The sequence below is a fragment of the Pteropus vampyrus genome, unplaced genomic scaffold, assembly GCF_000151845.1.
Source record: "Pteropus vampyrus isolate Shadow unplaced genomic scaffold, Pvam_2.0 Scaffold144, whole genome shotgun sequence".
In the NCBI taxonomy this organism is placed as follows: Eukaryota; Metazoa; Chordata; class Mammalia; order Chiroptera; family Pteropodidae; genus Pteropus; species Pteropus vampyrus.
Window position 1 is genome coordinate 1529266 of NW_011888925.1, and position 15965 is coordinate 1545230.

At 39.7% G+C, this 15965-nt stretch overlaps 1 protein-coding gene across 1 annotated transcript in view; it reads left to right on the forward strand.

Moving 5' to 3' along the window:
- Positions 1-864: 864 nt before the first annotated feature.
- RTN3 (reticulon 3) overlaps positions 865-15965 on the forward strand; it is a 49608-nt gene continuing 34507 nt past the window's right edge. Inside the window, exon 1 of the mRNA XM_011368693.2 lies at positions 865-1161. Coding sequence (XP_011366995.1) covers positions 1017-1161 — 145 coding nt within the window. The 5' untranslated portion in view covers positions 865-1016. The remainder of the gene's footprint in view (positions 1162-15965) is intronic.

The following is a 15965-nucleotide window of genomic DNA, read 5'->3' on the forward strand; positions in this document are numbered from 1 at the left end:
AAGGACCCCATTTAGGCTATGAATAAAAATCATGTGTATTTTGTGCCATATTCTCCAGTTTTAGTACTTCATTTTACCATCCCACCAAACACAGCTAGGATGTTATCTCCCCGCTCTTAAATTTTCTCAGGATTTTTTCCTTCAAAATATGCCTTCTCTACCTGATAGCCTATTCACAGGAAAGGACGACCTTAGGCCTCCAGGAGGACCCCTCTTTGGGAACAGTAATGAGATAAGAAAGCATGCGAAGTAGGTCGTGCGGCTGCATTGCAATGTGATTGGAATGAGTAATAGTTTCTCATTCTGTAGAGCATATTTCTCCACCTACCCAACGGGAGACTGTGCCATCTCTGCCTCATGGTTATGAGATATTGCGACAGATCCAGAAAAATTCGTAAAGCTGAGTGGGCCTACTTCACACAGTGGTTTTCATTTTTCATTTGGAGTCACAGGTGGGAACACATCAGACGAAAGACAAAGGCTCTGGAATTGATGGGAAAGATATTCCCCCACCTAATGAAAGCAAAAAGAAATGTCTCTCGTTAAAACACGTAATTTGCCGACCCTAAGACATTCACATAAAGAAGAAACACTAACCCTCCTGCCCCCCTCCCACTTGGGCCGCAGTGATGGACGGAGCTTATTGCTTGGTCACGCCCCTTGCGTCATGTCCCCCCCACCCCGAGGGGCGCGGCTCGAAGCCAGTTTTGCCCCTCCTTCCCCGCAGGATCGCGGACGGACAGTTCCTGCGCCTGCGTCCTGCGTCGCTGGGCGCCTCGACGCTGCCGCCGCCCGCCCCCGCCGCCCGCCGCCCGCCGGGGGGCCCTTTGTGCGCCTGCGCGCTCGCGCTCCCGCCCTCTCGCTGCGCTCGGTTGAGTCAGTCTGTCGGAGTCTGTCCGCGGAGCAGGAGGAGCGAAGGGGCTTCGGAGAGTCAGCTGCCGGATTATTTTCTCTCCCCTCCCTCTCTCCCGCCCCACATCTCTCTTCACCCCTCTCCCGCCCTTGCTCGCGCAGCCATGGCGGAGCCGTCGGCGGCCACTCAGTCCCCGTCAGTCTCCTCGTCGTCCTCCGGGGCCGAGCCGTCCGCGCCTGGCGGCGGCGGCGGGAGCCCGGGAGCCTGCCCCGCCCTGGGGGCGAAGAGCTGCGGCTCCTCCTGTGCGGGTGAGGCGCGCTGGGGGACCCCGCCCTCGGGAGGGGACGGAGGGGGCCAGGAGGAAGGCGGATCGCCCTTCCCGCCGGAGGCGGCCGCCCGGGGGGACGGGCGTCTAGAAATGGGCTAAAGGGGAGGGGAGCGTAGGGTCGTGCGGGCGGTGAGGAAATAACGGGGTGTAAGGAAAATAGGTTGGGGGCGGGGAGGTATTCTAGAGAGTGGGCGTTAACGCCAAGACCCGACAGGTGGGGGGAAACACCAGATCCGGGGAGCCGTCCACCGAACCGGGGTGACTGAGCGGAGGATTAGAGAGATTGAGAGGATTGAGCAGGATGGTGGTAGGAGGAACGATTAGTTAGGAGTTTGAGGGCATGGTGGTGAAAGGGTTGCATTGGAGGTTTGCGGACAGGTGTTGACATAATCAGCCTAACAAAAAAAAATTCTTTTTTTGTTGCCCATGGAGGGGACGAGGAAGTTAACTAAACATTACAGCCATTTTTATACCGATTTCATCTGCTTTTGCTATTTTTGTGGCCAGACTCCCTAAATGCCCGATTTTTCTGGAGCTCCGAGGTAGGAGGCGTAATGAGAATAGCTAAGGGAAATTTGGGGAGGGAGCTGCTGATGGTCCAAGATGGATCCGTGGCTGCATGTGCAACACAGCCTTCTCATCCCTGGCGCGGCGTGGGGGTGGAGACATGCAATCAGTCGCTTATATTCTAGAAGATAATAGAGTCAGGCCCAGCCATCAACGTATTTTGATTTCGTGCCTTCTGCGGGCTGTTATTGATTGCAGTATAACAAAAGGGGGTGTTTACCGCAGAAAAGGGGGAGGGGGAGAAGTTCAGACAAAGCAGGGGCTGGTGGAACCCCCTTCCATCTCTCTGAAAGACGAGGAGGGAATCTGCAGGCCGCTTTTAGTTTCCATTGTATACGCGTCTGCCTGCTGGTGGGAGCTGGCTGGCAAGCTCCCTTCAGGCAGAGATCTGCAGTGCAGATGCCTTCTCCAGGGGAAAAAAAAAAAGCACCATGAGCAGGTGGTGGTTCTTAAAGGAACTCAATCTTCGAAGGGAGGAGGGGGGAACCTTTTTGTGAAAGCAAAGGCCATAAGCTCGGGAGACTGCAGGTGATTTTGCTGTCTGTTTAGTTACCGTAAAGGATTTTGAGATTTTAAATGCTTCGTTGTGTCTTTTGCCAGAATCTTGGCGTGATCGTTATAAAGAACATAAAATTTCGGATCTTAACTTTGTAATATATTCTCTACGAGTTTTTCGAACCTTGGATTTCCCACGGAAGAGCTTTGGTACCCTGCTGGGTTTTCCGGTGTGGTTATGGCCATTTCGTAGAACCAGTAGCAGAGGAAGGTTCTGCAGGGTCAGGATTAGCTGTTCAGATAAAGGAATGAGGCAGCAAATTTAGAACCCTTGTTGCCTTTAAACCACCAGCGTTTCTCCTCCAAATTTTTGTGTTCTGGGCAAAGGTCCAGGTGAACAGCAGCTTCTATAACTTAGTAAGTTGATGGTTTGGCTTTAATCGCTTGTCATTGTTTACTGTTCAGTCGTTGGCCCTTTTTTGCATATCTTTATTTTTCTTGATTTAAAATTTTGAGTGACCCGAAAAATAAACTACATAGATTCTCCATCTTAAACTCTTATCCATTGAAAATATGTATTGTCTAAAAATCATTAATACAATTTTCTTTGGCCCAGCGTAATATCCTTATTTGTCGGGTCACCACGTGAAGAATTCAGCTTAAGAGACTGTCAGGTATAGTCATCATTTCACTGCAGAAGCTGTTCCTCCCTCAGAATGTTTTCTCCATCTCTTAGAGGAAATGTCTCAGGCTTCTGCACCACAAAAATAAGCTGGACTTTGTTCTTCCGAACTCATTTAAAATGGATACTAAAAAAAGCTACCTCGATGGTTTAAAAATCTACACTGTTGATGTCAACCTTCAGCTTCATGTTCTTTCACCAAGCCTCTTGGTTTTGGAGACTTTCAAAAAGTCAGAGAAAAGTGAGCCCTTGGTGTCCTTTAGGAAGCAATTTTATCTTACCTGACCTGTCCAGTAATGAATTTTAGAAACATTAGTTCTACTTAAAGGTAGAGAGTGAGGGATGGCACTCTCTGGTCCAGTGCCTTGGGTGCTACTGCAGCTGGCAGTGTCGTATGCTGGGAGAAGGAGGTCGGGTCAGGATTGGCTTCCCAGATTTCTGCCTTTGAAGGAAACTGAAGATTTCAAGGCAGAAATTTAGTTGAGGTAAAAGAGTCTTAAATATTTAGTGTTCTTTTCAGGATGAGAATTGCCTTATTAGACCTCAAGTATAGATAGATACATGTCTATTGTCTGAACTTTGAAAGAGCTTTAATAGTTTTTTGTTTCTAGCCTTCAAAATTCTGTAACTTGCTAGAGACTGTTCTTTATTACTGCTATGAAAATCATGGTGTCAAAATAAAGCTGCATTTCTTGAATCCGTTCATGGAAATTATCTCAAAAGCAAAAACAGCTTGGGCGATTAAAAAGTTTTTGCTTTAAATACTTTTTTCCTCACTCTTGAAACTTAATTGTTCTGTGTACTTTTTATGGCATCATTTTGTTCTAACAATTCAATCAAATATGAGTATATAATTTGTATTCTCAGTCTTAAGGAATCTGACCACCACTTCAAAACTGACATTATCTGTATTATTCATGTCAAATTATCAGTGACAGTGTACTATGTGATAAACACACAGATTTGAGCCCCAAGGACACCTTGATTTTTTAGTCCTAACTCTTATTAATTGTATGACCTAGTGCAAACCCTGAGACTCAGCAGTGTGACCTAGATAAATTTGCCTTGGACCCTTAAATCCTAACTTTTATTGAGTAACAATACCTAATATTTGATACATCTGTCTGCAGCTTACAAATTTTTGCACATAGATTCAGAAAAACAATTGAATTAGAAGTGAGAAAACAATCTTCCTCATGATAAAGGAAATTCTTGTAACTTTTTCTTTCTAAAACTGAGTCAGTTTGAGCTTTTGACACCCCATATTGTCTTAAAGCTGCCACCTCTTTCGCTCAGCTGGTCTGTTAAAAGAGGTGGTTTTGGGGGCAGGCAGAGTCAAGATGTTTCAGAGATGACTTGGCATGGCATCAACATACTTAAATATTACCTGCGGCATTCTGACCATAATATGTATAGTTATGATAAATTATGAAACTCCTATCATGGAAGCAAGGGTACAGGAGACAGCAGGAAGGGTTGTGTCAGTCAGTATTGTTTACAGAGGCGTATTGACTAGGATGGTTTTTATTCCTCAGGAATAAAAGGTTTCTTGTAATGCCGTTTTCTTTTGGAGTCAAATTTACAAGTAATTTAACCTCTCCGATCAAACACACCAGTCTATATCTATTTAACATGCATACCTTAACCCAAAATTAAAATCTCTAAGGGACTGTTTTATAAGTTGCTGCTAAGAGCATCAGTGTTTTTATTTTTATTATTTTAGAGATGGTCTGAAAACAAAATTAAACTAATAAAATTGCTTTTATTGTATTTTGTATTGAGGAAATTATATATTTGGCCTGATGTAAGAGTCACCCGCCTAATCTTGTGTGTGTTTTAAGCACTTGTAAATGAAGTTTGGTAGTGAAGGAATTGGTGACATGTCTTTGAAGGGAAAGGGGAAAGTTAAAGTTTCCAGGTTTGTTTGAGCCAAGAGGTTGTTGGTTTTGTAGAAGGCACTTCTCTTTAGACCAGCTAGAATCCTAGACTTTACCATTTTTGTAATTCTGCTCAGAATTACAAAGGCTACAAATAAATGGTTAACTATGCCTATTTGTTGTGTGTACTTAGCTTATAGTTTATGTTCGACTTTGTTGATGATAAATTTATATTTGCCTCCTAAATTATACAGACTGTAAAAAATATAGTAAAACCTTTTAAATAAAGATTACCAAGTTGATACTATGTTCATATAATTCATTCATTCAAAGGTTTCCCAGGAAACTGACTTACTTTTTATTCTGTTCATTTAAAATAGCTATTAATTTTAGAATTATTTTGGATCATTGGGTATGTTATAGATATTTTAGAAAAAGTGCATATGCTAAATAGGTTTAGCCATAATCAGTATTGCTTGAAATTGCATCATTGAAGTCTTTCATTACATATCTGTGACTTACGTAAGACACATTACTCTGTGACATTGCAGTTTCAGAGAGAATCCCTTTAAATATTGTATAGAATTTGCATTTGTATTTTACATTATCTGAGAGGAGATTGTCAGCAGGTAGCCCACACTTGTGGTCTTTTTAAATTTCAGACATGTATTTTTATCTGTTTTCTCCATGTAAATATCCATTGATTTTTTTTTTCCTCCCTGTAAAGCACATCATCATAACCTAATGAGAAGGGGTGGGGGAAGTGTGGTGACATGCACTTTTTGACATGTTTCTCATTGGCAGCTCGCCCTTGAGGATATATTGAAGGGTAAACTAACACAGAGCTCCTTTTGTCCTGTTACCTGAAAGCATTTCAACAGTGAGCATTGTCTTCATTTTACATAGGAGGTAGAAATATTTAATTTTTATATCTTAAATTTGTGTGTTGGTTTGAGCTGTGCCCCTGTATTAACTTAATTCAACAAATGTTTGATCATACACTAAAGGTCTTTGTTTGGTGCTATGGGAGATAAGAAGTCAAATAAAACACATACCATCCCTCTAAAAGTTCTATTCAGTAGTAGAAAGACTTTTGTTTTGTTTATCTGTGAGGTAGTCAGGTAGTGCTATAACCCTCATTTTGCAAATAAGAAATTGGCTCAGTGAGATTAAGTGCTATGTCCAGAGATTTGTGGCTGCGAAATTGAGGAAAGGATCAAACCAAGGAATTGAGGGCCAAATTCAATTCCCTCTCAAATATACTGCCTCTCTTTAAAATTTGAAACAACATGTGATAAAAATGGTTCAGTTATCAATTTAAAAGCCTTAATTTCTGTTCCCGTGATTTCTAAGCCAGATGCCTTTTTCTTCCACATGTTCTACAGAAACGTCCCTTGTCAAGTTCACTGGTTATATTCCACATTGTTAAATCCAGTGGTCGCTTCTCAGCCCTCATTTTAAACACGCTTTCAACAGCTTTTGGTGAAGTTGATCACTCCCTCCTCCTCGAAACACCGGTTTCATTTGTCTCCCATGACAACACACTTTCTTAACCAGCTGCTCCTCCTGCCTCCTCTGTTCTTTTTCTTTTTAATTGAGACATAATTCATATAACATAAAAGGCATCATTTAAAAGTGGTTTTTAATATATATACAAGGTTGTGCAGCTATCACCAGTAATTTCGGAAAATTCCATCAGCCCCAAAAGAAGCCCCGTTAATCACTTTCCGTTCCTCCCTCTCCCCGTCCCTTGGCAAATGCTAATCTCCTCAACATCTGAAATTTAGAGTACCCCAGGACTCACTTCTCAGAACTTTCCTGTTTTCATTGGTCTCATTTATGACATCCATCTTGTGGTTTGAAACACCATCTATAAATTGCTGACTTCCAAATCTTCATTCTCCATGTCTGATAGGCATCTCAAACTTACTAAACTCCTGATCTTCCCTTTTAAATCTATTCCATTCACAGTCCTCCATCTCAGTAAATGGCCGTTCCATTCTCTTCATCTTTTTTTTTTTTTTTTTGGGGGGGCCCACATTAAAAAGCTCAGAGTCATCCTTGGCTCCTTTCTTTCCTTTGTACAACCATCAGCAAATCCTGGCAATTCTACCTTCAGAATATATCCAGTTTCTGACCAACTTTTACAACCTCCAATGCTGCCACCCAGGTCCAGGCTTCTGTCATAGCTCTCCTGGATTATTGTAGTTGCCTCCTAACATCTCCAGACTTTCTCACTTGCCTCTCTTCAGTCTATTCTCTGCATGGCAGCATGTGTAAATCTGTGAAAAATGTAAATCAGGTCATGTCACTCATGGGCACATACTCTAGTGGCTTCTCATCACACTCAGTAAATACTGAGGTTCTTAAGGGCTTATGAAGCCGTGTAATGTCTGCCCCAACCTCCCCCTTCCTCACGAGCTTCAGCCACACTGACCTCCCTGCTGTTCACACCACGAACACTCCTCTACTTCAGGGTCTTATTTGTTGTTCACTCTGCCTAGAACGCTCTTCCCATGTATATCCTCACAGCTCTTCACGCCCTCACCTTCTTTAGGTCTTTACCTAGCCACCTTATTTAAATTGCACAAGGGAAAAAACACCTTATATGTCTCCCTGCCTTTTCTTACCAGTCTTCATAATCTATCTTATCATATTTGAATTACTTATTTTTATTGTCTGTCTTCCACACTAGAATATCAGTTCTATCAGAGTGGAGATTTTTGCTGTTGTATTCACTGTTCTATCCCTAATGGCCTGAACAGAACCTGGCACAAAGCAGGCCCTCAAGATATTTTTGAGTAAAAGAGCAGAGACCTTATTTTCGTTTGGCAATTAAAACTAGTCCTTGGCTCATAATAGGTGTTCAATAAATCTTTATGAAATAAACGAACGGATGAAGAAACTCTGTTCCCAGAAAAACATGCAAAGTATTGCATAAACTTTCACAGGGTTCATGAACTACTGTGAAATCCGTTCATAAACCTCCGATTAAGAACATTTGGTTTTCGAAAATCATAAGCTTTGCAAAAACGTATCCCCATAGAAATCGATATATCCATTTAGGTGCTGAGAAGAGAGTTTTCATGTAAGCCCATAAAACTATGTAATAAATACATCTTGTGTCTAAGGTTGGCTTCTTTCACTACTGTCTTTACTTATGGACTCTAGCTATTTTCCACTAATGGCTTTACCCCAGAAAAGTGTCCTTTCATAAACACTTCAATGGCACATTTTGGTGTATTGGAAAGAGACTCACTTCCAATTAAGAGACTCAGTGGTTGGCTAGTCTGATGTGTCAGGACTTTTAAATATGTTAAAATAAGTTTAATTTCCATCTCACTCTCCCTAAAATATGAGATTTTGGTTTAATCCATTTTGAACATTATTTGGAGAAGGGAAAGACATTCCTAAAAGTGAATGTGGTGCTCTTTTACAAGTTGGGTCATTAAAATATTTGCAACCAATTTCTTATTTACACAGTCCATTTTGTTTCTGTTAGACTTTCCCATTTTGTCTCTTTTGCAACAAAAGAGTTGTGCTTGTTCTTTCTCTTAGACTGCATATACCTTTACTCCATGAATGTACGAAGAAAGCTCCCCAACTCGTAACAGTAGAGTGAGCATCTTCATAACGTGCTCCATCTCGACTTCTGCGGGAGGGAGCCACTTACTACTGCATTAGTAAGACTAACACCCAGTCACTACTCAGACCCTGTTTTCGAAATAACATTTAAAAATTCTCTTACAGTTCTGTTTTCACCAAACATTTATGAAGCCTCTATTATGTTCAGGCCTCCATATTCCATGTCTTCTACTCTGTGATTGCCATCATATTCTGCACCTTATGAAAGATATGAGGACGTGTCAGATGGTCCTTAACTCTGAAGTGCTTCCAGTCAGGTTGGAATTTATTTCCAACAGCCAATAAATTGAATTACTTTAACTAGATATTAGATCTTCTGTAGATTTATTGGTTCCAGAAGACCAAAATATTAATACTAATTGGTATATTTTTATACTAGTTTGTATGTGTTAGCTCTAAATAAGTAAATAAAAATCAGTTTGCCGGTTTATGTAGCATGGAAAGTTTTTAGTGACTTGCTTCCAACTAGTACTGTATGGAAGAGTGGGGGGCAGTGCCACCATGGAGAAACCTGGCAGACTATCAGCCAGAGGAATCAGGGTGAACATTAGTAATACGTCACACTGATAGCAATACCTGTGACATGATACAAAAGGACGGCCTTTCACCTAGGTAGTGTTTCTCCCTCAGAACCCAGAACCGTGAGGAAAGCATCAGACAAACCCAGATTGAGGGACAGTCTGTAAAATATCTGACCAGTGTTTCTTTAAAGCTGTCAAGATCATCAAAAACATATAAGATGGGAAATTGTCATAGTCCAGAGGAGGCTAAGGCGACGAGACAACAAAATGTGATATGGAATCCTGGATGGGATCCTGGAACAGAAAAAGGGCATTAGGGAAAAATCAATGAAGTCTGAATGAAGTACAGGATTTATTAATGTATCGATGTTAGTTCATTTGTTGTGACAAGTGTACCACCATACTAGCGTAGCATGTTAACTCTGGGAGAAACTGAGTGCTGGATATAAAACAGCAAACACTCTGTACTATCTTTGGGTCTTTTCTGTAAATCTAAATAAAATAAGTTTTTTTTTAGCCTTCACCATGAAACAGAAATTGCTTTGGAAGAGGCAAGGAGGTCCACTTTTACCACTTCTATGTAGCAGTACAGTGGAGGTCCTAGCCAGCAAAAAGATAAACAGCATAAAGTGCGTGCGTATGGGGGATCAGTCTACCAATCCCGGAGCTCTGCTGGGGGACAGGGCAGTGATTGGCTCAAGTTTAGTTAGCAGCTTCTACTGAGATGATAGGAGTCGCCACCAAGAATTGCAAGCATGAGAAGGAGTGGAAAGACTGCCTTTTTACGTGTGTGTGTGTATGGCCTAGCTATAAAGCGAAAAGGAAAACTGTAAATGATAAAAATCATTTGTTTTAATATTAGAATATTGATATTAGAGAAAAGAAATCTAAAAGATCTGATGGTTTCTAATTTTATTATATTAATTTTAGATAAAATTTCAAACTTTTTTTTATGTGTTGGAAGATGCTTTAATAATCTGTAGAAACTAACACAACAAAAAAGTTTTGGATTTACATATAGAAGTCATTCTACAAAGTTGTTCCTGAAAGTAACTTGCTTCTGTGTTTAAAAATATAGCATATATTCTGGTATTGAAGGATAGTTATCATAAAAGTGAAGTTCATTGAAACTGTTTTTACTGGGAGTTGGAAAATTTAAACAATTAGACTTATTTGGTGTATTTTCACCCATCTAAATAAAACTTGAATCTCATGTCCAATCCAAAACTTCTCTTCCCCTCCCCCAAACAACACAACTAGCCCAGACCCAAATTTGAAAACATGCACTAATGCGCCTTTTTGCTGTTTTTCCTCCTTGTTTTCCATTTCTCACCTACTCCTTCTCTTTATCATCCGTCCTTCTATCCATGCTTTTAAAAGTTCCATTCACTCCTCAGTCTTCAGTATCTGGCCTCTCCCCACCACTCCAACTATAGAGTCATCAGTGCTGAGTTTCTTGATTACTTAATTTCAGTGACCCATTTCAAAGTCTCAGCCACTCACTGGCCTTTGACTCTGTTAATCAGTCTCTAAAGTTCCCCAGTGACACCATTTCCCCCATATTGACTCTTTTCAGTCTCCTTTACTAGGTCTGTCTTGCACCTTCTTTACGTATTGGTATGTCTCAAGATTCCATGGTAAAACCTCTCATTCTCCCTGGACACATTCATTCACTCCAGTGGTGTCCCTTCTCACCCAAATGTTAAGTCCCAGAAATTTATGTGTAGCCCTTGCCTCTCTCCTGAGCCAGTCCATTGTGGGAAACAGTTTCCACTAAGATACGCCTTAGATCTATTTTTTTGGTGAAAGTTAATATAAGGAGTCCTTCTACTTTGTTCCGTACCCTATCCGTGGCATTTCATTTAGTCCTTCAGTCCTTTGATTTTGATTTCTCCAGTCTCCAGCATCCAAATGATTTTAAGTTCTGTCCATTCTGTCTCACCCTCAGTGCCTTAGTTCAAGCCCTCGTCTTGACAAGATTATGCAGTAACTTTTCAGTTAAGTCCATGCTCTACACTGCTGCCAGAATTCTTTCTAAAATACATGCGATGTCATTCCCTCACCAGTGATTCCTCATTTCACATAGGATAAAATCGAAATTTCATTATATGACATTTGAAGCAGGGGTCCCCATCCCCCGGGCCACGGACTGGTACCAGTCCATGGCCTGTTAGGAACCGGGCTGCCCAGCAGAAGGTGAGTGGCGAGCGAGCGAAGCTTCATCTGTATTTGCAGCCACTCCCCAGCGCTAGCATCACCGCCTCAGCTCCACCTCAGATCATCAGGCGTTAGATTATCATAGGCGCCCCGGTCCCTGGTGCTAGAAAGTTTGGGGACCACTGATCTAAAGCCATTTGGAATCTGGCCAGTTGTTCCTTCGCCAGAATGCCTTCCTCTGCCTTGTTCACCTTTATGACCAAGTTTACCATCTCTTCTGTAGTTTACTTTAGTGACTCTGTGCTGCATTCCCATAACTCATACATTTTGACTAGTTTGACTATTTTAGTCACTTGTCATCTCTGTTATAACCACAGTGTCTGGACCTGGCTCCTTAAAGATACTGTTTGGTTAACTTAATAGCATTTGAAAATTAAGAGCACCATTCTTGGGTTCAGTTCCCTGTAGCATAAATACTGGGTGTGAGTACAATGTGCTGGTATAAATTGGAAGACCTCATGCAATATTGTTGCAAACTATTACTGGTTATCTGTGTTCTGTATCAGAATAGATGCTGTGCATAAAAATGTATGTGTTGAAATTTTCCATTAGGAGGAGGTGTTACTTGGAGGTGAAATGGCAAATTCATAGGACCTTTTTGGCACTGGGCTTACTTAGCATTTGGTTTCTCAAGTTCTTTCCTATTTAAACTTATCAGTTGGCAGAGATTTAATGTTGAAGGTAAACACATAAGAATAAACCCATTGGGAAACATTAAAGAAATAGAAATGTTTGCTTTAAAAAAACGAAAGAACCGTTTTTCATTTGTAGGAGTAAATGTGATGCTTCATTTTAAGATAATTAAAATTCTGATCTTGAGGTACTGAATTACTGCCTGTTGTCTGTTAAATTCTGCCTTGGTGTTAATATGCTCCATATTTGTTGGCTAGTTTTCTTAAATTAGTACTTATAGCTATAGGTATGTCCCAATTTTTAAGATAATCTCCATAGTTTAATGTTTCTAACACTTGTGAAAACACTTATAAGTGCAAGAAAAAAGGAGTTAACAAATGAAGATCAGTATATTTAGGAGCATTCTTGGTGTTGTTTTTCACATGCCGTTTTTATTCATCTTTTTACATTTTTACTGAAAAGGTAATTTATGTTCTTGGTTTATCTGATTTTTTAAGGGCCAAAGGTTGTAGTGAAAAGCAAATCTCCCTCTTACTCCAGACCCTAAAGTCCCTTTTACTAGTCCCTTGTGTTGCCAGTTAACAGACGGGGGCACACTGTATGCGCTCCTGCACTTTGCTTTTTAAATTTAATATATCTACTATATCGGCATATATAGCTATATCTCATTCTTTTTCATAGCAACAAGTTTTCCATTGTTTGGCTCTAACTATTTAACTGGTCGTCTACTAATGGTCATTTAGATTATTTCTAGTGCTTATTATAACCAGCGCGCTTATGACTACCCTGATACACGTCTTTACATGTGTATAAATTCCTAGAAGTATAACTACCAAGTTAAAAAGTATGCATAGGGTGATGGGAAAGGTATGTACACTTAAAGTTTTAATATATGTTGCCAACTTTAGGAGAGTATAATTTTAGAAGGTGAAGATTTCTCACGTAGTCCTGTTTTCCCTGTGGATTAATTGCAAAATATTCAGAGTCAGCTTTGCATATTGCCAACTGTACATTTAAATGCTCATCTTTTAGTGACTAACTCCACAAAATGCAGTGGAAAATGGTTAAAAGCCTGTATCAATTCATACTTAGATATACCTATTTTTCCATTCCCACACAGTTGCAGGGAAGCGTCATCTTTCTTGAGGTTATACTTGTTTAAAAATGCTAGGGATCCCTCTTTACTTCCTTTGAAGGTGAGAATATTTGACCAAAAAAACAAAGGGGATTAACTTTTAGAAATGCATCTCAAAATGAGAGATGGTTTTGCTGCCAGGTGAGTGAAAACAGTAATTGGAAATAAAGACTTGGGTTTTCCTCTCTTGCTTAAACCCAGTGAGATGATGATGCTTGGCCAAAAAGTTAAAATTCCTGTGTGAGGTTGTCAACTTCTCACGCTGTATATTTTCTTTCAGATTCCTTTGTTTCTTCCTCTTCCTCTCAGCCTGTATCTCTATTTTCGACCTCACAAGGCAAGTCTGTCATTTTTTGTATGCATTAATAAAAGAAAAATGTTGAGAAAGAGGCTGTAACTGGGGATATGAGGCACAAGTTTTCTATTGCCCCCAAATTCCTTAAAAGCTAATTACAAGCCAGTCCTTTATATTTAGCAGTTTCCAATGGGTTTCCTGTAAAGTTTATTAGTAAGATAGAGTAATGATGCTGCAGTGGACCCTTTGACAAGCATAAGCTTGAGATGTAGTTTTGTCTTTCTTAAAAATTAAAAACTTGCCTACAAAATTTGGAACAGATAAAATTGTGGCTCAAAAAACAACCCACCCCCAGAATGCATTTAACTTACTGATTTGCAGTTATGTAACTGGTTTGAAGAGGTAGTGGATTTGGAAAAACTATAAAAGTGTGCTTCCACTGAACTGCTAGTATACCAGCCTAGCTAGAGTATTGTGGTGTGAACTTCTCTGAGATGTGCCCCAAGAGCTAGGCCAGGTTGCCTAGGAATGTTGAACAAGTCAGTTGACTTTTTGGCAAGCAAGGATTGTTTCCTACATCTGTGGCTTTACTTGTTTTATTAGATCTGTCAACCAGTGAGGAAGGGAATCGGGTGTGATAGCTATAGGTTCGTGGAGGTAGTAGCACTGCTAAGAAGCTGGAAGAGAAAGTGCCATGTGCTTCGTTGATCTGCACTAATAAAAACGTGTTGTCAATGGAAAACCCTTATTTTTAAAAAAAGGTAATTAAACTCGCTAGATAAGTTTAAGAAGCCCTGTGGAAAGAGTTTATTGTCCCAGCTGAATTCTCTAGATGCAAACTCTGGATGCTGGTTTGTTAGGAAGATTTTGACCTTAGAATAAAAACATAATGGGATAAAATGAACATAGTAAAATTTTTGCCAGGTTTAATCTGCCTCTTAGGAAACATGATAATTTGTTGCTTTTAAGTGATAATTTGTTGCTTTTAATTCAGGCTGCTAACATTAGAGTCCCCAAACCCCTTTATAATGTGCCTCACTCTGTGAATTTGAAATCCTTTGTGGGTCAGATCATGACCTTTGAAATTAACTTGTTTACATTAAAAGATAGGTATTTTGTGAATGTTAGAAAGTAACTCAAACCTACAAAGTGATTTTGACATCTGGAACCCAACTAGTTTGACATTTTTAAGGATTTTTTTTCCTCATTAGAAATTTAATAATTTAGGCAAATAGGTATTACATTTATTCTGCTCTAGAAGATAAACCGGTAATAATAGTAGTGTAAATAGAACAAATAATTATATTTTCTCTATTGTAAATATTTCAGATCTTTAAAAATACATCTTTCATACTTATAACTTCCAGTCACTTTTTTCACATAGAAGGAATAATTGATATCCTAAACAGTGTAACAGTGCCACCCAAGCACAACATACTTAATACATGGAACGTTGAGATGATAACTATCTTAGCTTTAAAAATTACTTTAATCCCTGTTAGGAAAAATTACACATACACAAGTAAAATGGAGGTAGATAAAAAGGATTTTTTTTAATGAAAAATTAGTTAATGTTTAGGCTTCAGTTTCACAGTACCAGAGTTTGTAAAAGAAAATAGATTCGTTTTTGTATCCTTCCTTTCAGCTTATAAAGAGTTACTTTGACCGGTGCAGATTCAAGATAGCGTTATGCTAAAGGGATGTTGTGAAGAAGCCATTAAAAACATCCCCGAAAATGTTCCAGTCTAGCCTCTATTCAGCATTTTCTTCTGCAAACACACACACACACACACACACACACACACACGTAGTGAAAAAGTAAACCACTTGGTGCTCTACTTCATTGGCAGGTCTAGAGCCTGTTCAGTTGTTTGAGGTGACACCTTGGCAGGTGCTTGGGTATATCTAGGACAGCTGAAACTGGTACTTCTAGTCTGTCTTAATAAAAATAAGGGAAGGGGAAGTTGTTGGTGTATTTGATTAACTGAATTAAAACCCCTGGGGAGAATAGCTGGGACCAGTCTGGGTCAACACAGGCCTTCAAAGCTACTGCTGACACCAACAGGTACCTTGAGTCCATCGCTGGCACTAAACTAAATAACCTGTGTCTGGCTTCCATAACCCTTAGTCATTTTTTAGCCTTGGAGAATTGTGCCTTTTATGTATCTAAACCGTATGTAGCAATATGTAGCAATAATTAAATGGGACATTTTCATATTTTAAAATGACATTTTTAATCCTGAAATATATACCTACTTATTATTGGGCTTCAGAGAGAAGCCTGTACCCAAGACTGTTACTAATCTGGACTGAATAAAGAGAGGCAGTTAAATATTTCAAAAGGAAATTATGTAATATTTATTAAATTGTACTACTTTGAGGTGTGCAGCTACTTGAACTAGCAGGTGAAGCTTTTTGAAAGCCAATGATAAATTTGTGATGAGGATGTCAGTGCCATAATCAATTGTGCCCCTGAGTAGGTCCTTTGCGGTCTTTTGCTTATTGATTCTTTTTTTTTTTTTTTTTCATTAAAGAGTTAAATTTCAACCTAACCTCTGAGAATTTCAACACAGGGGAGTAAATTTTAATGATGTTTTCCTATACTGTAAAGATATTAACAGAGGTATAGATGCAGTATGTGGCTAATTTTTATTGAGCTTTTACAGTGCTCAATACTTTATTCGAATTATTTCATTTAATCTTCATAGCCTGCTTAA